General features: G+C 47.0%; 1 protein-coding gene across 1 annotated transcript in view; it reads right to left on the bottom strand.

Annotated features, from left to right (window-relative positions):
• The window catches only part of LOC135317482 (protein ELYS-like), a 29,493-nt gene extending 6,069 nt beyond the window's left edge, over positions 1–23,424 (bottom strand). Inside the window, exons 1-22 of the mRNA XM_064473775.1 lie at positions 23,304–23,424; positions 21,844–22,097; positions 19,096–19,276; positions 18,101–18,308; positions 16,714–16,830; positions 15,670–15,754; positions 13,539–13,689; positions 10,967–11,099; positions 10,698–10,879; positions 10,153–10,223; positions 7,928–8,012; positions 7,751–7,840; positions 7,444–7,588; positions 6,940–6,944; positions 6,579–6,674; positions 5,719–5,812; positions 4,110–4,233; positions 3,924–3,980; positions 2,564–2,710; positions 1,187–1,374; positions 871–1,015; positions 663–776 (exon numbers count right to left, since the gene is read on the bottom strand). Of these exons, the coding sequence (XP_064329845.1) occupies positions 663–776; positions 871–1,015; positions 1,187–1,374; positions 2,564–2,710; positions 3,924–3,980; positions 4,110–4,233; positions 5,719–5,812; positions 6,579–6,674; positions 6,940–6,944; positions 7,444–7,588; positions 7,751–7,840; positions 7,928–8,012; positions 10,153–10,223; positions 10,698–10,879; positions 10,967–11,099; positions 13,539–13,689; positions 15,670–15,754; positions 16,714–16,830; positions 18,101–18,308; positions 19,096–19,276; positions 21,844–22,097; positions 23,304–23,424 (2,793 nt within the window). The remainder of the gene's footprint in view (positions 1–662; positions 777–870; positions 1,016–1,186; positions 1,375–2,563; positions 2,711–3,923; positions 3,981–4,109; positions 4,234–5,718; positions 5,813–6,578; positions 6,675–6,939; positions 6,945–7,443; positions 7,589–7,750; positions 7,841–7,927; positions 8,013–10,152; positions 10,224–10,697; positions 10,880–10,966; positions 11,100–13,538; positions 13,690–15,669; positions 15,755–16,713; positions 16,831–18,100; positions 18,309–19,095; positions 19,277–21,843; positions 22,098–23,303) is intronic.
• Between the last annotated feature and the right edge of the window lie 257 nt (positions 23,425–23,681).

Here is a 23,681-nt window from a genome sequence, read left to right as displayed (position 1 = left end):
AGAACCACCCCACAAGTTTGCTTCCCTGGGAAACTATGGTTCTGGAAAGCAGCAGATGGATCACAGAACCACAACAGAAGTTCCCATAACACAGAATTTGACCTGCCTATTTTGAGACTCAGAAGTTAGGTAAGACTTTCTGTCCAAAAAGTGGTAAAACGAAAGCTGTGGAATTGCAGACCTCACACTATAACTTGAGGAAATAATAAAAAGAACAACCCATGATGCAAATGTTGCCTGTGGGTTGGCACCCAGAGCTGCGTGTGAGATACAGAAGATGACATACAACACACTCTTCCTTCCACAGTGACCCAAACAACTTCCAATCATCCGAACCCTACGTAACGTACGTCCCTGAATATCTGAATGGTAAGAGTGGCTGACAGGAGATACTTATTTAATCCTCAGACACAAACAAACTGTTCGAAGTGGAGTCAACAACAGCCTGGAACACAGAATTTCCAACTGCACGGGGTAGCTTTGGAGCAGTGACACATTCTGTTCAACTTTTAGGTTCAGCTGTAACGTAAGGTGCAGAGGCTTATTGCAAGTATTTCAAAGAAGGGTGTGATAAAGAAAGCAGGATTCTTATTGAGCACTGTTAAATCTAGTTAGTAACCCCTAAGAGAACCTTGCACACTTGGCAGGACTTTTACGCTTACCATGAGATGAACGTTCATCGCCTGGTTCAGCTGTGGTGCTGCCATACAGTTGGCACGCTGCAGGTGCCGGACTAAAAGAATCTCATGAATCTGTAAAATTTTCTCCAAACACTTCTATGAGAAATAACACATTTGAAAACCTATATGATGACCCTGCCTCTTCTCTTGGCAAAGACGGGGTTCAGATTTTCCTCTTGCCCACACTTACTTGTTCAGAGTCTGTGAAAGGCAGCCTCAGGAAGTCTCCCACTAGTCCCATCTCCCGACAGATGTCATACATGTCTTTTAATAGCTCTTCCTCCTTTAACTGAGCGGTGTGCTCCTGCAGCAGAGCCCAAGCCTCCGCCATGCACCTGCAGTTAAGTTTTTGAGATGTAAAGGCGTATTAATAGTATAACTAAAAAGATACCCCACAGTTATTGTGCTCAAAGTTTAAAGGAAATTTAGGGGATTGTGATTTCTAGTGTTTGCTCTCCATCTTTCACAGGATTTCAATGCCAAAATGGTGGCATATATTTCTTTACCTATTGGACAACAGCACAGTGAGGAAAAGCCGCTCTTCACGACTGCTTGAGAACGGTGGCTTCATCACCTGCATGTATCTGAGGGCTCGCCCATGCTCTCCTTGGCACATGAGGGACCGAAGAATTCTCACGTGTTGCCACGACACAGGTTTGATTGTAGCTGGGTGAAAGAGCAGGGCCAGGGAGTTCTGCAGAAGGTGGAGATCAGGTTTACTAAGATCACAGAATCCCAGGTTGGAAGGGACCTCAGCGATCATCTAGCCCAACCTTTCTGGGAAGAGCCCAGCCTAGACAAGATGGCCCAGCACCCTGTCCAGACGACTCTTGACGGTGTCCAACATGGCCGAGTCAACCACATCCCTGGGGAGATTATTCCAACGGTGACTGTCCTCAGTGTGAAAAATTTCCCTCTGGTGCCCAATCGGAATCTCCCCAAGAGCAACCTGTGTCCATCCCCCTTGTCCTCTCTATGGGACTCCGTGTAAAAAGGGAGTCTCCACCTTCTTTGTAGCTACCCCCTAAGCCCTGGTACATGGGGATGAGATCCCCTCTGAGCCTCCTTTTCTCAAGGCTGAACAAATCCAGCTCTCCCAGCCCATCCTCGTATGGCAGCTTCCCTGTCCTCTGATCATCCTGGTGGCCCCTCTCTGGGCCCCTTCCAGCCTGGCCACATCCTCTTTGTATAGAGGGGATCAGACTGGACACACAAGCACACAACAAAACTGTTCAAAAGTTTCTTCAGTAAGGGTGAATGTCCTTGATACCGGACAGGTAAATATAAATTCTTTACTATTTGCAGGAAAAAAAAAATCACTTAACCATACAGAAAAAAACCAGAGTCTTTTAAAAGGAGTGATTCACACTCGGCTAGGGTAACCAAATCCCCATAGGCAAACATCACTTCTTAGAAATACAAGTTATTCTCCCAGACAGGTTGCATTAAAATTGTGACAGGCAAAGGCAACCTTCAGCATCAGGAGGAACATGAATTAGATTGAAGAGTCACTTTTGCGGTCTTCTGTCTCAAGTCTTGCTGCCAGGATGGCAGTTTGAATAGTTAAAGTCCCCAAACCACTGCTTTTGAGAAAGCGCTCGACTGCTCTGCTGAGAACAACCTGAACAGATGGCTTTGGCAAGTCACACGTCAAGCATTAACGCTGACTTCTTCATTGTCTTAATCCATTTCCTCTCAACGTAATTAAAACCAAACTGCAGATCATCACGTATTGCTGAAGGTGCTGCTGAAGCAGCATTACAAAAAAGAAGCTTCCCATGTTTTATCACCTGGTATCAGCTAAGCACCAGGGTTTTTACATCATTTGATAGATCATAGCATTGTATTGCAATGTGTGCCCAACTAAACTGTCACATGCTTACATCATAGTCCTTGTGGTCTAGAAGCCAAAAACCTCGAATAAGCTTAACAAGGCCCGAAGGGATGGCAAAGGCAGCTGCGAAGGAGTCGACGGAAGGTTCTGTTTTGTTCGGAAAGGGATGCGTGATGTCTAGCAGCAAGTAAATTGTCTGATATCAAGTATCTAATTAAGGCTAATAGATTTGCAAGACCAACAATTTATCACATGAAATAACATTATTACTATTGTTAATAGAACATTAATAGATAATAAAAGGAAATAAGAATATCATAGTGGTAGGACGTAGAAAATACTCATGTATTAGTCTTGCCATTTCATGCTGTTGCAACCTGAAGATAGTCAGGCCCTAACAACAAAATTGCATTCTGAGTAAATAACCAGAAAGACAGACTCTCTGATTTCTCTAAGGCATTCAGAAAGGTTGCCTTTCGATATTTAAACAGTTCCGTTGGAAACACAGGCTCCCTCTTTAGTCACTGGAGCCACCAGCTGGACATTCAAAACACGAGAACGGCCAATGCTTGATTATTAAAGCAAACAAATTCTACAGCTGGTTTCTTCCCTCCTTTCCAGCATATATGAAACAACTGAAATTAGGGTGTCCTTACAGCACAGCTTAGCTCTGCATGATTAAAACTGGATTTAAACCAGTATGTGGATCACTCATCGGCAGTGTCACTCTCTCTTTCTGACAGCTGTTTTGGGGGGTCTGTTCTCATCAGAGAGCTCTGGGGTGCAACAGCTTTAAAGCCCCTGCTCTCTAGGCTCCCCTCTCGGGTCAGGCAACACACAACCAAAGCAACACAGTGTATTTCGGCAGCTTAAAAGTTCAGTTTCTGCCCAATGACTTTTCCCTTCTCTCTCTCTATTATTCTGTGTGCCCGCACTTGTAACAGCACAAAAGCAAGCCCTCTTAGCTGTGCTGGAAAATGGATGATTTCAGCAACATCAGGTCCTGGTACACCGCTGTCAGAAATCCTTTTGCTCTGAAGCAGCACATTCTAGTGCATCGCTCGAGGAAGCAGCTGTTTGCTACAGCTGTGGGTGCTTCAAAAATGAAAAACAGTTTACATTTTGAGACAATCTAGGGGAGCTTTCTACCTTTAACATTGCTTAGTAAACCTGTTTTCTCACATCAGAAAAGACTTTGCAACAAAACATTTTAAAAATTCCTAAACAATCCACAGTACAAAGAAATCAAACAATGCTTCTGTCTGCGACTTAATTCTTAACTACACGTGTTCATCCGCAGTGTGTTTGAAGCACAAATTAGAAAATGCATCGAACGCGTAGGTGACAGACATTTCAGACCCCTGATGCGCGTATACTGGAGGTGTGACAGAAATAACTCCAAGGGATACGATTGCATGTTTGTGGCTTTCTTCAACGCCTTCTAGCAAATAGAGCTCCAGCAGTGCCTGGAATGAAAAGGTAGAAGCTTTTTAAAACTCCTCTCTTTGAGAAATCATTGGCTTTGGGGGAGGGCTGGGCTGGGGCTGGGGTTTGTGGTGGTGGTGGTGGTTGTTTTCAGGGAACACAACACTCACCTGTAAACTAGGAGGTGGGTATTTCCCAGTTCCTCCTTCCTCTCTCCGCCACATCTCCTCAACTTGGTCTCCCAACTGGGAAACCATCCCATCGATCATCAGGCAGTCAGAGTCCCATTTGCCTCTGGAACAAAACATAGCGAGGATTTGACAGAGGAAAACACTAATTCCAGCCTCTCGGTGTCACAGATTTCCTCCAGCCAAAACAAACCCAGCTAAAGCTCCCACGACTCCAAGAAAGGAACAAACAGACAAAGGCATGATCGTGACTTGAAATAGACTGGAAAGAAATTTCGAAGTCAGGTGAAAGGTGCTCATTAGATCCTAGTGAATTATTAAAGGAGCTCCAAATAGGAATCCAAAAAGCTCCCTTATTAAGGGGAAAGTTGCAGCGACCTTTTAGTTTTCAGTTTTTCTTTTGTGCCGCATTACTTGTAATACAAGGGCAGTGTGAGCAAAGCTACCCCAAACCTCACGCCCCCAGCGGGAGCGTTCCCACACACAGCGGTGAGACCACAGCACGGCAATGTCAGGCTTTGGTCTCAGCACCTCGCTTCTGTTACTGAAAAACAGTCACGGTCAGAAAGCTGAGCCCGCAGCTGAATTCTGGTATCCCCTGAAGCAGCACGTTTGCGCCTCTGCACGTGCCATCACAGTGACGGAGGGCTGGCCTGTGAAACACTGCATTCCTCAGAAGCCCATCGCAGGCTCCTGCGGGCTGCGACGCCAGCCTTTCATTTCCCGAGGAGGACGAGCAGAAGCAGCACGCTGGAGGTGGTGCTTCTAAGGAGCCCGTGAGCCTGTACGAGAGTTACCTGAGAAGGACGCGCAGGAAGAGGAGCTTGAAAGCCAGCGCCTGACATAGAGCAGCTTCCACCTGGACTCCTCCTGCTGCACCTTGCTCACGGTGCCACAGCCACGGCTACTTGAGGACTTTCTTTAGGTTACAGAACAGTTGCCAAAGAAAAATCTGTTCTCACCTAACCCAAGGCACATCACCATTATGCTCGTGAGCCAGCCCAGGAAAGGGAGCTCCCGTGAGGAAGGGGCTTTTATCCAGTCGCCAGGAGAGCGCTGGCCGTGCCAGCTGCATGTGACTCTGCCCATCTCCTTCAACGACACCGCGGTGCTTGGGAGTGGGAGATTTGGGCCAATCCCCTTATCGCCATCTATCACTGGTCATTGAGAGAGATTATTTTTGCTTTGTTTTTTGGTTTTTGCTTTGTTTTTTTTTTCCTAAAACACGCTTTCTTCTGTGTCCAGAACAATTGCTCTGCAAAGGCCGTGCCTTGCTGACCTGGCCGTGACGGATCCTGTCCTCACCACACGACCTTTTCCAGTGGTAACAAATGACACAGAATTGCCAATGAATTACGTGCACGTCAAAACAATGATGATACCAACAAAGGGCACTAAGCAGAGGTATATATCAACATTTCAACACGGGAGAGGAACCTCTCTGTTCAGCAGGACACACGCATCACTCCAGTCAAGAGCGTTGCCAGCAAATGCATGAAGCGTAGCAAATACAGCTGCTGATGGAAAAGCCACTTGCTGCCGCTTCTGAATTTGCAGTGGAACTGTTCTAGAGCTTTCCTGCACGTCCTACCTTGATAAACGCTCCAGTTGCTGTCGATGACCAGCGTAGTAGCTCCGAATCAGAGGATAATTGTAGAAAGGTCTAGAGAAACGCATCTCATCACCTACAGGCAATAAATAAGAAGTAAGTTAAAGAAGTCATATCACATTTTCATCCTACAGTTTTTGACTAAAAAGACAGAAGAACACACAAGCTAAGCATCAAAAGCACAGGCAAGCCTCCGACTTTGAAAGAAGCCCAGCCTCCTTCTGCCTTTGCTAAAAGAGACCTACGACACAGGAGTCAATTCCTCCTTGTCCTAAGTGCCATTTCAAGCTTACAGGTGATGTAGCATCCAGAACATGTAGTGTCAGCTGAAGTTCACTCTAAAAAAAAACCCCAGTTCTCAAAGGGAATGGGTTTTTAAACATGTCATGTGAACATGCGTAAGACAGTTAAGGCTGACAATAGGATTTATAACCCATCCAAATGATGAACTATTTCCAAGGTGTATTTTTTCCTCAAACAATCCGTAAAAAGTTCAAAACACGCACGTCAGGCTTTTACTGTAAAATCAAGCATTCCCGTGTTGGTGCTTTAGGAGTTACTTGTTTACAATCCCAAGGATTTCAAGCTGTGGGCACGAGCAACTCCCTCCCTCAGAGGCTTATTGCTGTTTCTGAGAAACACCCCGGAAAGAAACTGCTTCCATCATTCTACACGACGTAGTTGAAAAAACAGTGAAATCTCAATTTCAGCAGCAGAACTTCAGCATCTGCTGTCACTGAACGGGCACGACTTGGTATTGAGGAAGCCTTGACAAAACCATGGGGAAGCACGTGTTCATAGGAAGCACTGACTGCTACAGCCGCGTGACAGTTTAGGCTTACCTGAGCCCTCGGGCAGGAGGCGGGACCCACAGAACCAGAGGACCACTCGTGCATACAAAGCTGCGAGGCTGGTCGCCGCCAGCTTATTTGTCAAGTCTGCAAAACATGAAAAGAAGCTTAAGAGGACTGTTGGTGTGCAATTTCTTTTGTTTTTTATAAAGCTCCCCTCATTGCACTAAAGAGAAAGTAGAAAAATAACACGGTAGAAATCTTTGCCTGTGCATTTTTCACTCCGTATCACGTCCTTCTCTGAAGTAAAAGCCCACAATCACAAGCAACCCTTACAAAGAAGAAGATTCACTAAAGGTTTAATAAAAAAAAGTGAAGTTGGAACTACTAAATCCACTCATGGATAAGGCACCTGTTCTTCACGTAGCAGAGACGTTTACTCTAGCAAAGGGATTTTCTCTTTTCTCCTCAATATGCCAGGAACAAGTTCTAATAGAAACAGCTACAGAAACTCAGGCAACTCACTTTACATGTTACTCATTTAGGCTTCCTCTCTGATTTTAGTCATTTCCAATCCAATATTTGCATGCAATCACGCACTGCTAGCTGACAATCAAAGGGAGTATTTGTCACAGTGCCACATCCCGTTGCTGTAATTTCAAGCCGGGTGCTTGCACAGCTCCTTGCTGACCGCAGCCTCCCCACCCACTCGCACCAGCTCCCCAACAAACTCTTGCCCTGAGCTCAACGCGCGGTAAGTGGCAGCCCCAACCCCTCCATTTAAGCCCCTTCTCCCCGCTACATCTGACTTTCTGCCAATCAGCAAAACCAACAGAAGCTCCTCTTTCCACAATTACAGCCCCAGCATCGTTCCAAATCTTCATAAGACATACCAGAGAGTTAGAAATACTGTGACAAACCTTCTCCGGCGAGCTCTTGTGCCTCTGTTAGAAAACAGTTCAAGACTGTGCTAAGGTTGCTCAAAAGCAACTGGCGGTGCTGCAGAGCCTGTAACCTCTGCGGGTCAGTGGAGCTGCAGGAGCCGTCAAACAGCGCAACACCTTTTCAAGAACAGGTATGAAATCGTTAGCCTACAGAGCCATTGCAGAGTTTCAAAGTGCACTTCCAGATCTGCGGGCAAGACCATCTACCAGCAGATCACTGAATGAGCTCAACTGGAAAGACTGATTCTAGGTTTGCAGCATGGCTGCACTAGTACTCACATATGTCATCAAATTTGTGTTGTGTATAGATCACTCTGCTCCATGTCCAGTCAAGGGCAAACTGTAAATTAGCAGCAGAACTTGGCTGCTCTTTAAAAAGAGAGAACAAAAAAGAAATGAATCAAGAATTCCAAACGAAGAAACCATGCAACATAAAAAAAACATAACAAGTCTTACCTTTAGATGTCCAAAGCTTAATGCAGCCAGTCAGAAGCCCTACAGAACCTGTCTGGGCAGCAGCTGACAAGACCGCGTCTAACTGCTCCTCCTAAAAGTAACAGGCGAAAGAAAAGGAGAATCCCACCTGCTGTCAACATCCCAACCACCAACAGTAAGTGCTTGTTTCTAACCCTACACTCACTCAGGCATCACAGGCTGGGCTGCTTGTTGCTGTGAGGAGCACATGGAATTTTTCCCCTGACACATCAACTTCCCAAAGGCTAATTCTAATCTTTATTTGCATGCCTCTGCATTATCCTCTCAATTTACTGCGTTCCAATTAACTATTCCCAGCAACGTGCCCTGCTTATACCCATGGCACATGGGGTGCAGAGAAGTTTGCCATCAGGAATGCGCGAAGGGGACAGAACAAACAGAACTCTGCAACGTTTGCATGGAAGCAGCGAAGCCAAGATCAAGCAGCTTTCCAGGCTATGAAGACATGAAGCAGTTACGACACCCCAAACATTAAGTTGTCATTTCCCAAAATGACAGAAAAGAAGTGAAACATTGATGTTCTAATAGGTTTCAGGTTTAGGCGCTTCAAACACTGTGTTCTAATGCCGTGGCGATCCTTCAGAAGGGCAAAGCACAGGCAGGCACAGACGTGCACTGTTAAGGAGTAGCTTAGTGCAGCTGGTGTTCTGGTACTTCTTCCAGGTGAAATGAACATAGAAACATAGAATCATAGAATCCTTAAGGTTGGAAAAGCCCTCTAGGATCAATGAGTGCAACTGTCAACCCAACACTACCATGTCTCCTAAATCAGGCCTCAAATGCCACGTCTACATGTCTTTTCAATACCTCCAGGGATGGTGAGTCCCCCACCTCTCTGGGCAGCCTCTTCCAAGGCCTGACCACTCTTGCAGTGAAGGCATTTTCCCTAATATCCAACCTAAACCTCCCCTGATGCAGCTTGAAGCCGTTTCCTCTCGTTCTATCGCTAGTGACCTGGGAGAAGAGACCAACCCCCACCTCACAACAGCCTCCTGTCAGGCAGCTGCAGGGAGCGATAAGGTCTCCCCTCAGCCTCCTCTCCTCCAGGCCAAACAACCCCAGGTCCCTCAACCTCTCCTCATGAGACCTGTTCTCCAGACCCTTCCCCAGCTTTGTTGCCCTTCTTTGGACACGCACCGGCAACTCTATGTCCTTCTTGTCCCGAGGGGCCCAAGACTGAGCCCTCATCAAATTGTCCTTTTTAGGGCTTTTGCTTTTTGTTTGCTTCTTTCTTTGGCTTTTTAAGCACATTCACAAGTATCTTTCCCTTCTAAATAAAATCATCACATTCAAAGCCATTTCTACACGTTCAAATACACACATCAGATTTCCATCTTTTTCTGAAAACCAGTCTCAGACAAGGAAACACACCGAGTACGACTTACGGTGGCAAACAAAACCCCAAACCAAGCTTCTTGCCCCTAATTCTGAGATTTGTCTTACTCACATTCACAAGCAATTCCTGCTCAAATCCCTAACAAGCCTCTGAATGATCTAGTCTCAATTCAGCAAAGGGTATGACAAATTTCTGCATTTCCCAATTATTCCCAACGTGGAGCTGACATCAGATCACCCAATCTGAATGGAAGAGCCTACATCAGGCTTGCAAAAGAAACAGCCTATGGGCCAGGCCAACCTGCCAAGACGTTCATGTTAGCTACCACACTGTGCACAAGTGCGCTTTGCCCCAACGCACCCCCACAGATCTGGTGAGGAATCCAGTAGAGAGGAAGATGAGGGCAGGGAAAGACTGCTCTCCCCTTCCTACCAAGTGCTCCTCTGCCTGAAGGTTGTTCTGAGGGAACGATGCTTCCTTTTCTCCATTCTGTCCTCTTTTCCCAGCTCATCAGGGATCAAAACCCAAACTCAGGACCACGCAGGCAGTTGCACTCATTGATGAGAGAGAAGGAACAGCTTTCCCCGACTTTCTCTTCCTGCTCCTAGAGCAGCGCTCTCTTCCTTTCTAGACATTCAGTCCCTGATTGTGCTTCAACGGGAGGCAACGGTGGGTTTACACTCCCAAGAGGGGACCTCAAACATTACATTTGATAAAACTGGTAGGGTACAATTGCAGTTACGCGTGTGGATGGGCAGGAGGAGCATTACATGGTCCCTGACACCGAAAGCAGCACCATGGAAAGCTTAGGAAAGCTCCATCTCTTGACATTCTCCATAAAGACACAGTAAAAGCTCACCTCCTTCTGGAAGCCGCTGCACGTCACATGAACAACTCCAGAGCTCAGCAGGCACGTGCCATCTGCAGAGACAACGAACGTTGGACAACATTCCATACTCTCACCGTGATGGTAGCACCAGTTTACATTTTTGTCACAGCAACCTCTGGAAAGGTACAACTGAGTACCCGTTTTCCTCATGACATCACTTACAGCCTTTTTTAGAAAAATAATGGCTGAGTGTAGAAATTTTACCTCCGGGGCTATCGAGGTGCTGCGCTTTGAGCTTCAGCCCAGAGTCATTTCATCTGATCACCAGCACCACCTCACGGGCTGCGTTACAGAAGCACCCAACCCCCAGACCCAGCCGCCTGTCAGGCAGGTGTCACAACAGCACACACTTGGTCAGTACAACGTCATCACAGTTGGGTGGGTGGGGGGTTGGGGTGTTTCGGTTTGGTTGGTTTTTTGCGTGACAAACAGTGACCAGGAGAACCAATAAATGGCATTTGAGCTCGGTTTAAGCTTATCACTACTCAAAGCCGTGTAATACCTACCAAAATTATAGGTGCTTGGATGAAAACACAGCTCAGGTTGTGGGTAAGAAGGAGGAACTCTCCAGCTTAGGCTGCGCTCCTGCACCACAACATCCAGAAGGAGGTTTGGAGCAGTCGTGCTTGTCACAGCGTCCAGTGACCACAGTGCAAAATAGGGGCAGTCCTGAAGGGATTCTTCTGGCCTGAAAGAAAACAAGCGCAGAAGCTAAACGCCGACTTTCCAGTGAATTATGGGGAGGGATACTGAAACCAGCTTCATAAAAACCTACCTTAGTGAGCCTGGCTTTTGAGCCTCATACCAGCAGTCAAAGTCAAATACACCCAAATAAGTAGATGGTTTTCCCTGGCCACGTGTGTTCACTTGCCAGCTGAAGACGGAGACACTGGTGTCAGGAGATATGACTGTAAAAGACAAGACATTGTTTCTTATTGGGAGAAAATACAATCTATCTGACATTTTCAAAACATCCCTTTCTAGTTTGGCTTCATTCTGTTACGTCACTCATGAAACACAACACTTGACTAAGAAGAATTTTAAAAATGTACACCATAGCATCACCTCTGTGATAGGTTTCAGTCATGCTGCCCCCCTTTGCGAGTTCAACCTGTATCCGTCCTAAGACAAACCCAATACACAATTGTCAGGTAATCAAGTCTCCCATACAGTAAGAGTGCATCAAGATGGTTAGAAAAAAACAAAAACCAAAAAACAACCCACCACCCTAGGAAAACATACATTGCTGCTTTTAGAAAGCATACAAATTCTTGTCGTATACACTTGATCACTCAGCTGGCATTATTAATTTCCAGATTCGACTCGATTACGAGTGTTACGAATAGCTCCTTTCCAGCACAGTCAGAATGAAAGAACACAATTATCACACAAAACAAACACCAAAACCCAACCCCAACAAACAGGAGGTTGGAACAAAGAGTTTAACATCAAACATTGACAATGTTACACTCGGGTTCTCTCAAGAAGTGGCATGGTCTGTCGTCTCTGGGGAGAAGGCATTCTCCAGATGTGAGCAAAGTGGGGGGTGCATCCTTTACCCTGACAGAGCAGGGAACCAGGAGACAGGTCGTTTGGCAAAATGGGTCTCTGTTCTCTGCTGAGTTCATCAGGGCTGCTCAGGGAGCCTCCCACGCTTTACTGTGTGTCATCGTGAACTTCTGTGCCCTTTCACTTGTGTGAGCCGCTGAAACTGCCTTTGAAGATGTCAATTAGTTTCATAAATCAGAAGCCAGCTTCCTTTCTAACCTCAACCCACATCCAACAGAAGCTCATGTGGGCCTACAACTTGAATAGTTTCTGGATAAAAGCTAATGAGGAGCCATCAGAAAAATGACAAGCATTTTTCCATGCCTCAGACTTCATGAAAAGGGGACCGAAAGGGCCTTTTTTGTTGGTTTTGGTTTGGGTTTTTTGGTGGGTGCGCCTGTTGGTTGTTTTTGACAAGGTTTTAGAAGGCCCTCTCCTCAGAATCATGCCACAGGTGGAGAAAATCCAAAGGGGTTTTCATTAGATTTTGACACGCTGTTGTTAGAGGATGGCACCCCAAAAGAGGTGGAAGCTGCCTCTTCAGGACTAAGACAAAGCTAATAAACACAAATAGCCTAGAAAGTCACGCCAGTGTCGTCTTTGTAACAGCAGACATAAGTTAAGGCCAGTAAGAAGAGAGGGAAGGGCATTCACACACCCAAACAAAAGGCTGTGAAAGTTATCACTGCAGCCGGCTCAGAGATGTGCTCAGAGCATCACTGGATGTGCAAACCCAGAGATGCACATCTCATTATTGCAAGGGAATGAAAGACACCAGAGGAGTTTTAACTGTCGATCTGGACAAGGGAAGCCAGAAGCTATTGCTTTAAGAGCTTGTAGGTGTAGGAACCTATTAGACACAGAGAGGGCAAAGTGCACAGGCAGATCATAGACTCGTAGAATCATTTAGGTTGGAAAAGGCCCTTAAGACCATCGAGCCCAACTGTAAACCTCATACTGCCAAGCCCACCACTAAACCCTGTCCCACAGCACCACGTCTGCACGTCTTTTAACTCCCTCCAGGGATGGTGACGCCACCACTTCCCTGGGCAGCCTGTTCCACTGCTTCGCAACCCTTTCTGTGAAGAAATTTTTCCTAAGATCCCAACTAAACCTTGTGCTCTAGACCCTTCACCAGCTTCGCTGCCCTTCTTTGGACACACTCAGCACCTCAGTATCTTTCTCGTAGTGAGGGGCCCAAAACTGAACACAGGATTCGAGGTGCAGCCTCACCACCGCCCAGTAGGGGGGGACGATCACTGCCCTACTCCTGCTGGCCACACTCTCTCTCATACAAGCCAGGATGCTGGGGGCCTTCCTGGCCACGCGGGCACACTGCCGGCTCATCCAGGCGGTTGGGGAAGGTATTAAACAGATCTGGCCCCAGGACCGAGCCCTGGGGAACAGCACTCGTGACCGGCCGCCAGCTGGATGCAGGTGCAGGCATAGGTTGGAAGAGGGGAAAAAAGAAAGTTGAGGGAACATTCCTAAGCAATGGAGGGGATGATCCTACTGTTCAAAGACGAGAGCTGGAGGAATAAAATGACTGACAGGTGTTATAGAGGTGACCCCACCATACATCGCTACAGCATGTCAGCAAGCATTGAAGGGAAAAATAGGGTTTATTTTAACAAGTCCCACAGAACCTAAGCACCCAGTTTTTCCTTTGAAATAAGCCCAAGAAGTTAGTCTATACAGATACTGAAGACTTTCAGGCTGTGGGTATGGAACAGCATTCACTGCTTGGATGCCAAAGCCATTTAGTTTAGAACAACCAAACACGGGCATCAGGAACAAACCTTCATCAACGCTGCCTTCTCTGTCAATGCAGTTGGGAAAGATTTCTACAGCCTGACAGCTGAGTAGTTTGGCCTTGCTGCCCTGCCCTCTCAAGGGAAAGGCTCCACCCGTCAGATCCAAACTGTACTTTTCAACACAGGATGCCAAACCCTGCGGAAAAAATCACAGGCGAGAGAAAGGTCATTCTGAGAGAAAAGCAGACATTACACCTCAGTAGGAAAGAATGTCTATGTCTAATAGAACCTGCATATTGTACTGTATCTCTCCCAGGCGCTTAATCTGATGGCAAAGAGAAACTACAGCTGACAAGCAAGAGAACTGAGTGTCAAACCGTAACGGGTAAGTTTGGTCGTAAAAGCTTTGCACATTTTCAGAACTGAGCATTTCCCTCGCATTACTGGTTCTAAATGTGTTTTGCAGAATTCCTTGCACCATCCCGGTTTCTTCACAAACCTACGTATTTATCTAGAAAGAGAGATCTGAAATAATGCCATACATAGGCATGCAAAGCGCTTTGCTCCATGACTTGATCACAGAACTGATGAAGTTAGAGGAGTCACGGCCTTCCAGCAGCCAAAGCTCTCTTGCGAGGCATTATCTATAGGCACACACCACTAGAGTGAAAGCCCATCCCTCGGGAGTAGCCATGAGAACGTCTTACTGAGTCACACTCTTCTCTCAAACCACGTCAGCTCCTGCCAGCTCCTCCTCTCACCTCCTCAGGGACTAAAGGGTGAAATATGCCTCCCTGCCTTCACCAAGTGCAGCCAACAGCAAAACAACCCGGCGGACATGGCATGCACGTGGGCAAGGCGTTTAGGGGCACGAATTCCTACAGAGTCAGCCAACTACTTTGAGACCTACAGAAACTCCAGCAGGATTGTGTGGAACCTCTGAGACCACCATTTGCTAAGCAAGCATTGACTGAAATACTGTCTTTCCAAATACAGCACTTGGTCAAATGCTCTACCCTACAACACATGGGTGTGTGGATTGTGGACAAAGAGCAGCTCTACAATTAAAAACCAACCAAACAAAACCAAAAGCTAAGCAGCTAAAAATCTCCAAAAACCTACCAGAGAATAAAAAAATTGCTTGTACCTCATTCTACCCAAGTTTCCTAAAGTTTCACAGCTCTAGAAGGAACTGGCATGAGACAATCCATTCTCGTATGACCTGATATGTTACATTTAACTCACCTACTCTGAGAACAGGCAAGCTTTCTCTTAACCATTCTAGGAAATACTACTAATAAATATCAAGGCTGTAGAGCACAGATCCTCTCCTACCACACCTCAACAGGAAAGACATGCTCTGAATTAAGATTACTTTCCCATCAAAAAGATTTTGCAAGGGTTTCAGGCGTAACACTGAATAAAACTATACGTTCTAAAAACGCGTCTTCTATCTGTTAGATAACAGAGAGGTAAGGCTAGTTCACCTCTATTTTAAACACAACCTCTTTGGAGCCACTTCTCAAAATTTACATATACTTTTTTGACCAAATCAGACCACTCTTTACTGTATTTGCGTATTTTGCTGGCTTCAAGAGCAGAGTTCGTAGGTAACGCAGCCAAAAAGTAGAAAGAGTTCTCTTTAGAGCTACTAAGTTTCAGGACCAGCACCGAAGAGACCCTGCAGGTGAGCGTCCTGTGAAGTCCTGCTGACAGAGCTCAAAGGGAAAACAAGAATTTAAACCTGAAGACCGGAACAGAATAAAGCTGTACGCCCGTGTTTTAAGGAAGGGAGACAGACAGAACCTTATTCAACTCTGCAGTTTGGTTAAACAGAGCTACTCAAAGCCCTGTCTTCTCTTCCTACAGGCCATTCACTTGGTGTTTAAATGAAGAATCATTTTCTTTGTAAAAGCTGCTGCCTCTTCAGGAACTGAATTTATACGGGCTCTTTGCAGACGGCCCTGGCTGGAACACACGACACGGCGGTATGAAATTGTACGACTTCTTTTCAAAAAGTATGGACAAAGGCCGTGCCCGGGAAGACTCAGCAAAAGATTCTTTCTTTTTAAGTCATCTCTGAATTGTCACGGTCAATATTCCCCCTGCCAACTTCACTGATACTCCCTTAGGGAAAAGGACTCTTTCCATCCTTTCACGGACGTGCACGTCTTACCTCGTACATGGCTTGTCCTGAAGCCGAGCGCCTCCTGTCTGCGAACGCTAACTGCAACAGATGTAAACTCACGGCATCGCCTTCACTGGAAAAGGTACAAATGATGACATTTGGTTACAAAGCTGCTTTATAGTCCTCGTTACCCTTTCCTTAGGTCTAGGCTGAGGTTTCCTGAATAGCACTGTCTCACTGAAAAGAAAAACAGCCCTTCCCAAAACCCAAGAATTGGTCACATTTAGCCACTAAACCACAAAGGAGGAAATTTGGACACTAACAGCTTCTGGGGCAAAGGCTACCCATACAATCTGGAAGCTTCAAGATGTTCTATGGACTAAAAATGGTTGGGAACAGTTCTTGGCATTGAAGAGCTCGCAATCAAAACTGCTTTACAGTCAAACTGAAAAAGATTGCCACTCCATGAGCAGCCGAGCTGAGTAAATAGCTTGCTGATGCTGAAAGGGGCAGATCTTTCTCCCCTTCCCTTCCCACCAAAGCTCCAGTCCCTCCCCTGCACACACGGCACCTTCCACACCCTCCTTTCAGTCATTAGCCCAGCAGGAAACCACCGACTTGGCTGCTGAGCACCTTCCCTGCCAGCCGAGCTGAGCTGGCTCACCAAGGCTCAGGCTGGCACCAGGGAACCGGCCATGCTGTCACCTCCTCCTTTAGGGGAAGCAGGCTGGTGGATCCGCACCTTTAGTGCTCTGGAGCTGCAGCCTCCACTGCGCTCCATGGTATTTTCATACCACGGTGTGAATATCAGGCAAATCATGAAGCAGTCATCAGGAAACAAAGGAAGCCATTGAAGAATGCCAGCACAGAAATAGAGCCACTGTCGCTTTGCTGCCTTTCAGCAGGGAGGAACTAGTAGGTCCCTCTCCATCCCTGTTACATCCTGTACAAATCGCACCGTCAGCCCCTTCCATACCGGAGAGAATCTCCTGCACGGCTAATTCAACAAAACAAATACACGTGGGTCAACTCTAGGTGAACAAATACTCAAAAAAAAAAAAAATCAGTGGCCGATAGTAAGCTTTTGTTCACCTTTCTTGCGTCGACTGAACAGCCCACAAGTAGCAGCAGTTGCGAGGATCGTGCTCAGGCTCTTGAAAAGTAACGGCGCAGACAGGAATCCTTCCTCCTTCAAGCTGACAGTGGTGCCTGCAGGGTTAACAAAAACAGAAAGCAGGTGAGCCTGGTGGCCCTGCCTGTTTGTAGAAGGGGAGAAGCATCTTCTGAGCAAAGAGCCCCTGACGTGCTTCTCCTCAAGGCACAGAAGGTCACACTCCCGTCTCAAACAAGGGAGTCACGGGAGCGACTGCTTTTGATGCAACAGCCACGAGGTGAGGAAATTACTGTCCAGCACGGGCAATAACCTGGCTTTATCTCCTCCTCTGCCTGCGGAGCAGGAACATGAAAGATTCCTTCAGCTGCCAGGCAAAAGATTCTTCCTACTCTTGTCGCCTGCTTCAATATTGAACTGAAAATGCAGCCTCTCTTCTGCACAAGCTGAAAACAGCGCCAAACACCAGTAGTGTCTTGTTTCTTTACTTGGACTATCTAAAGCCTTTCTCCTCCAGACTTCTGAACCTTCTTTGCACCTTCACAATCTATTCTTGCCACCTCACTATCCCTCCACTCTCTATTCATGCCGCCAATAGTTCCCGGTGAGTCACTGCAGATTTGCTTAAGTGAATCCCGATCTGAATTGGGTCAGATATTCCAGGGGGGATTGCTCTTTGGCAGAGCTGAAATCATCTCCCTCATTTCTCTGTTGCTTATCCCTTGACATGACCCTTATTCCCCCTCCAAGTGTTCCAAGCAGACCTTCATTCCCATGCATCGCTGCCTTGGCATGGGTCAGTCCCCTCTTTTGGTCGAGGCTGAAATGTGGGAGAGAATGTCTTTTCAGCCACAGATCAGCTCTTGATCCTTCATGTCTCACTCCTTTCAACCGGGACGCTTTGAAGAATATGATCACCACAATCCCATCATTAACATACTTCAGCCTTTCAATGGGTGCCCTCATTGCAGGAGCTGCTTCTGAGAAATAATGTCTACAATCTCTTTCATTGAAACACACACAACTCCTGCTGTCACTGAATACTGCTGGTGGAACAAACTGCCTTATGGAAAGCAGCTCTCTCACACCCTAACTGCTTGACAGAACCCAGAGAAGGGAGCTTTCCGCAGTTCCTCAGCCCACGGGCACAATAAGGAGAACAATCCCAGCCCGCTGGGGAGAAGGCGGCCCACTGAATCCAGGTATGGCTCAATGGTTACTTCAGAAGGGGATTCCTAAACAGGCCAAGATTACACTCCACATTTCCCTCCCTGAAAAAGGGCTCTTTAAATTAACAGACTTCCTCCTCAAGCAGAGCCTTGAGAGCCCTGCACCTCCAGGCGTGACCAAGTGCAAAGGCCGACTTACTCCCACTGCAGAGTTTTCATATTCCACAGTGACAGGGAGCCGTCGGAAAAACCCACGGCGAGCTGGTTGCTTCTGCTGATGTAGCACAGGGTCGATATTGCTGTTCCTGAAGGACACTGTAACTGAAGGCAGAGATGTCTCCCTTCCCCGGTCACCATTTCTCTTCTTAGTGGAACTCCAGCAGCAATTCTGGTGACAACTACTAGAGCTACACGCACAAAACCACACAATAAAGGAATGCGTTATGCCATTCAGGTTGCATTTGAAACACTGACGTGACAACATGTATAAACTAATTCTACCGTCCCCGGCAAAATACCCATTGATGCAATACTTTGTCTGCTCTTCCCATTTTGTACGCATTCAGAGCACATAGGAACTCTCTGACTGGACAGGTATCCTCGCTCCTATTTCAAAACCAGGTGAAAGCGTAACCTCCATAGACAAATTCTTCCTGGGCTCTGCACATCAGCAGTTTGGGCCTCATGGTGAAGCTACTTGAAGTGACACCAGCTCCCGAGGCCACTCTTGTAAGAGCAAAAACAGCGTATGCAATCCGAGTACACCAAGTACAGGTTCCGTTTGGTCAAATGCAGGGATTTTGGTAAGGCATATTTACTTTAAAAAACAAGCCTCAACTTTGCCCCAAGTCAATGAACAGAAGCAGAAGAACATTCCCAGGAAACAGGGCACGTCCGACACACCTTCCTGTCAGGCAGCTGCACCGACTCAGATGGTCAGATTCCTACCCCTCACTGGTGAGAATCACCGTGACAGAGGGACCCTGGTGGGAGGGGGTATTTGTAACCTTAGGAGGAGTATGAAGCCACTCCCATTTTTAATCCTTTCAGGGCCAGACGATGTCAAACCGCCACCTGTCATCAGCAGTCATAAACGTCTGCACAGCAGTAGCTTCAAAGTGGGATGCGTGTTGTTGATTTAAAAGACACAAGTTTTCTTACTTTTCCGTTCAAGTTTAGAAACCGCAAGCTCACCCGATGGTTCATTCTCCCTCTGACTGCAAGAGAGATCATCCAAACCAAGGTCCACCACAAGCAGATGACCAACATCTGTCGCCACCGCTGCCACGCCACAAAACCCTTGCAGAGCCCGGTGCAGGTGCCAAGGCCTCGCGCTGGCTCCTCCGGGGTTAGTTATGGGCTCTACAGCAGTTACCTACAGGAAAACTACAAGTTAGTATTTAAGCTCTTTGACGAGCTTTGATAGAAATCACTCAAAAGTGAAGCCAGAATCAGCCCATCAGAAGCAAGAAAGTAAATACAGGTTTCTCAGACTTAAAAACACAGCATTGATCCCAATTATATCCAGACAAAACAAACAAACCAACCAACCCCCAAAAATGTCCTGTACAAACATCCGTTACTGCCTTCCGTTTACGGGGTTTCCTGCAGGGATTTCGCTGAGCTCACTCCAACTGCAATGGTGCAGTCTATTATCACAGCTTACCAAGTTCCATTTTCTACTTAGAAACCATTAACTCAAAGACAACACAGAAAATGCGTTAAATGCAAGAAACTTGACCGTATTTAAGGGACTGGAGTAAGAAAGGCCAAACTCACTCTCGCTCTCCCACGGCCCCCAGCCCGTCAGCACTGGGATACAGCCCACGCCTTCTTTGCCAAACAGGTACTAGGGCAAATCTCGGCTCTCAGTCAGACGCGGCAGCGGCCAAGTTGCAGGGGAGACACACCGCTGCCACGGCAAGGGAGTCTTGTTACAGAGAGCGGAAGGGAGATACCAGCTTAGGGAAAGCTACACCAGTCCTCATTTAGAATCAACAGAGCAACCAGGGAAAGCAGAAAAGTTTTCAGTGCCGAAACAGTGGCAAAAAGCCCAGCAGCTGGTTCGCCAAAAGCCAGCTCCGGCTGAGGAGAAGCGCACGCTGCTCTGTAACACGCGGAGCCGCCTGCCAGCAGCTTTAGTACAAGGCCCTGATGAAGACAGACCTTTCCGCACCTGCAGCCCCTCCCGGGACAGCCCTGACTGCTCCAGCAGAGACACCAGCACGTGAGGGCTCCTGCACTAAGGCTCCACAACAAAAGAACACGGGCTGCCCTTCAGCCTCCTTGCATAATGTCACACAGTGACACCAGGGAGCTTTACATCAACAGCAACCTGTTACACGACAATGGAACAGAGCAGTGAGCACCACAAGGAGTCCTTTTTTTTAATATATTGGGTTTTCTCCCCAGAGGTGGGGAAAAATTGACCAAACCTCGAAGCCCCAAAGTTCTCTCCTCTCCCGTGTCAAGCACTTGCTGTGACTGCGCTGCCTGGCAATCTGCTACAGAATTTACCTTTCCCCTGGGCCACAAGAATTCTACTCCTAGAAGTGCCCGCAGTATTTGAGACAAATTTATATTGTTTCTGTCATGGTTTCAGCTGGGATAGAGTTAATTTTCTTCACTCTAGCTGGTATAGTGCTGTGCTTTGAAATTAGCATGGAAAAAAACCTGTTGAGATAACACACAGATGCTTAGGCTGTTGCTGGGCTTTGCACGCTCTCCTACACTGCTGCCAGCTCCTTCTGGGAAGGAACGCAGAAATCCTGTCTCAGCTGCCTGACTCTGCATGCTGCCCTTCTGCCTCACACAAACCAGCAAGAGTGGGGAAAATACCATTCCAGAGCTCTGAAACATGCAACCCTTATAAACCAATTTAATACCGTTAATGTTTTCAATTCAGATTTGCTTTTACAAGTCTGAATGACTGCACGTCTATGCCAGCACACAGCTTGCCTTTCCATCTCAAACGCTGAGATTTATCAGGACGATCGGCAAACCCACACAGCGGAGCACCAACCCAGCTCAGCTCGTTAGAAATCACCACCACACAAACGCTCACTGCCAGCAGTCACACTGTAGCGCTACAGACAAACAAACCCCGCCTGGATTCTAGCAAGTCAAACCAAACCACGCTCTGGAAAGCTGAGTAATACGGAAGTATTTATCTGTCGCAGATTCTAAGGTGGTAAAGACAGAGGGAACCTTGATGTTCCATTACCTTAAGGTGACTCTTGTCTACACTCAGATAAGGAGCCGAGGGGAAAGGACGTCATTTGAGTTTATGGGTTAGAGAAGGCAGGGAAAATTAGCAACATTACACCAGAGTATCCCACCGGCACAAGCACCATATGCAATAAGCAGAGGTTCAAGGGCTTCAGGCTGAAAGTCAGTCTGTAACCACCTGCCAGGTAACGCAGTGAAGCCTGTTTTTTCCCATCCTAAGTCAACAGAAAAATGTGCTTTGCTCTGAAGTCACCTGCTTGCTAGTCCAAGACTCCTGGGAATGTGCCGAAGTCAGCTACAGCACAGCCATGGAAGTCTGAGATGTTTTAAAGACAGTATTTCTGACATAATGAACCATTCAGGACATGTATGTTACCAACACTTGAAAGGCAGGGTGAGGACGAGTTCTTTGTCACTCTGGCTAAAAAAAAAAGGTAGTTTTCAAGGCCTTTTTGTCAAAGTGGAGAATGAGGTAACTACGTGCTCTACTGTAAAACCAGAAAACTTGTTTGACTCTCTCAGCAAACTCAAAGGATAACGGTACCGTTAACCCCACGATTTCACATCAAGGTGCTCTCGACTGGACACTCTGCAGTGACAGGATGATGACACAATAGAGGAAATGGACGTCCTAGCAAAGAGACGCTCCAAAGCTGCTCCTGAAACAGCGTTATGCAGCACCTGACAACGTTTCCCCCATTAAAAAGCACCCACCCTTCCTGGCAGAACTACTGCTGTAACCACGCTCGATGTTCCAGGGTCGTACAGGCAGAGAACACTTCCCTCTGCTTCTCTCAAGCCAACCAGCAGCCCCGTTCCCGTCTGCCAGGAAACCTCCTTCACCACGCGGATGGTGGGAGGCTGCTCACGGGCTCCACTGAAACGGTGTGCAGAGAGCCGCTCTCCCGTCACAGCGCTCACAACCTCCAGCTGAGGGCCACACGCCAGCCAGGCCAGCCCATCTCTCCCTGGAAGAAGAGAAAAGGCTGGCTAAAGCAAACTCCCAGGAGAGGGTTGAAAACAACGGGAAAATCACAATCACTGCCCCTTTGCTTCAACAGAAGTAGCTCACAGAGCAAGAGAGGCTTACCGAATTCGGGTCGATTATTGAAAATCACCCACTGAATCCTCAACCAATGCATCGTAAAATGAACCACCTTATTATTTTGCATTTGGACTTGGCATTCCTGCACTGAAGAATTCTGCTTGTTTGGGATAAAGATTACAATAGATTGGTCTCTAGTCTTTATACCATATTCAGCTTGGTTTTGCTAGAAATCATCTAAATACATATGAGAATACAACTCCTAAAGCATACTTCAAATATGGCAAAATCTCAGCCAATTCTTTTCTAGTTGACTAACTTTGCTCGACACACGCCTACTTTGGGCAGGGATTTGGACTTCAACAAGGAATTACCTCAAAATGGGCACTGCGGGAGCCAATTTCAACTTTTACACGCGCTGATCACAGAGAGAAGTTAGCACATTTAGTTTCACTGAACTACTTCCAACACAAAGGGAGTATTAACTCAACTACTGCACTTACAGTCACACAGAGAGATTCTACATGGTCTCAGCAGAAGCCCGGACACCCAGGCAGGCCCCCGGCTCTACCTTCAGATCACCGACAAAGTCAGCTACCTCATCTGCTCAGCCGCTCTCAGCAGCTCTCCCGGGACACTCCTCTGCGTCCCATTAAATGCTCTGCAAACCTGGCTGCAGCGCCTAACAGGGCTTTCCTCTTCCTTCTGTTTTTAGTCAGGCTAGGAAAGAAAAAGCAGGGGAGGCTGCCTCTCTAACACTGTGGGAGAACTAGTTCTGCACGGGATGTTATGATGGTACCAATAAATACAGCCCAAAACCACACCAGGACTTTTTTGAAAACTGCCTTTCATTCCATTAGAAGTTGAGGAGGGCTCACTGACTTGCCCGTGTTATTTTAATAGCTCAAGACTGGCGCAGGCTGTTGTCCTTTCAAAGTTTAACTCTACTAATGTTTTAATGTTAACATTTTTCATCATTTTGTCATAGTTCATCCTTTCTGTTCTCTCAAAACCTGACGCACCTGAGCAGCACCAACCTGACACAGCTGATGCTGTGACCCCGTGCCTCAGGTCACCTCCAGGCAGTAACAACTTCACAGCAAGACCCAATTTCGAGGAAAAGGCTCACCTCTGGAAAACCGCCCACGCAGCACAGACCCTCGGGTGAGCTCATCTTCCCCAAGAGCCTGAATGGTCACCTCGGGAAACTGCAGCAGGCTGCTCGTTACCTGAGCCGCGAGGTCTCGCATTCTTCACTGTGAATAGAGAAGAAAATGCAAAAAGAGGCTCCTGACAGCCATCGACATTTTTCAGATTGACAGAACTTTCATCCCTTTGCCGTGAATAATCTCCCGTCCACCTCCTGCGGCTCTTTTCCTTAACAAAAGGGCACTCAGGACAGGTTTGGATCTCACAGCAGAGCAAAAGCAGAATCCTTTGCTTTTCTGATGCCTACGAGATCACCAACAAAAAGGGACGCAGGGGTACTGACAGGATAAACAACACG

Source organism: Phalacrocorax carbo, chromosome 26 (genome assembly GCF_963921805.1).
Source record: "Phalacrocorax carbo chromosome 26, bPhaCar2.1, whole genome shotgun sequence".
Lineage (NCBI taxonomy): Eukaryota > Metazoa > Chordata > Aves > Suliformes > Phalacrocoracidae > Phalacrocorax > Phalacrocorax carbo.
The sequence above is the reverse complement of the archived record's forward strand: the minus strand, read 5'-3'. Positions and strand labels throughout refer to the sequence as shown.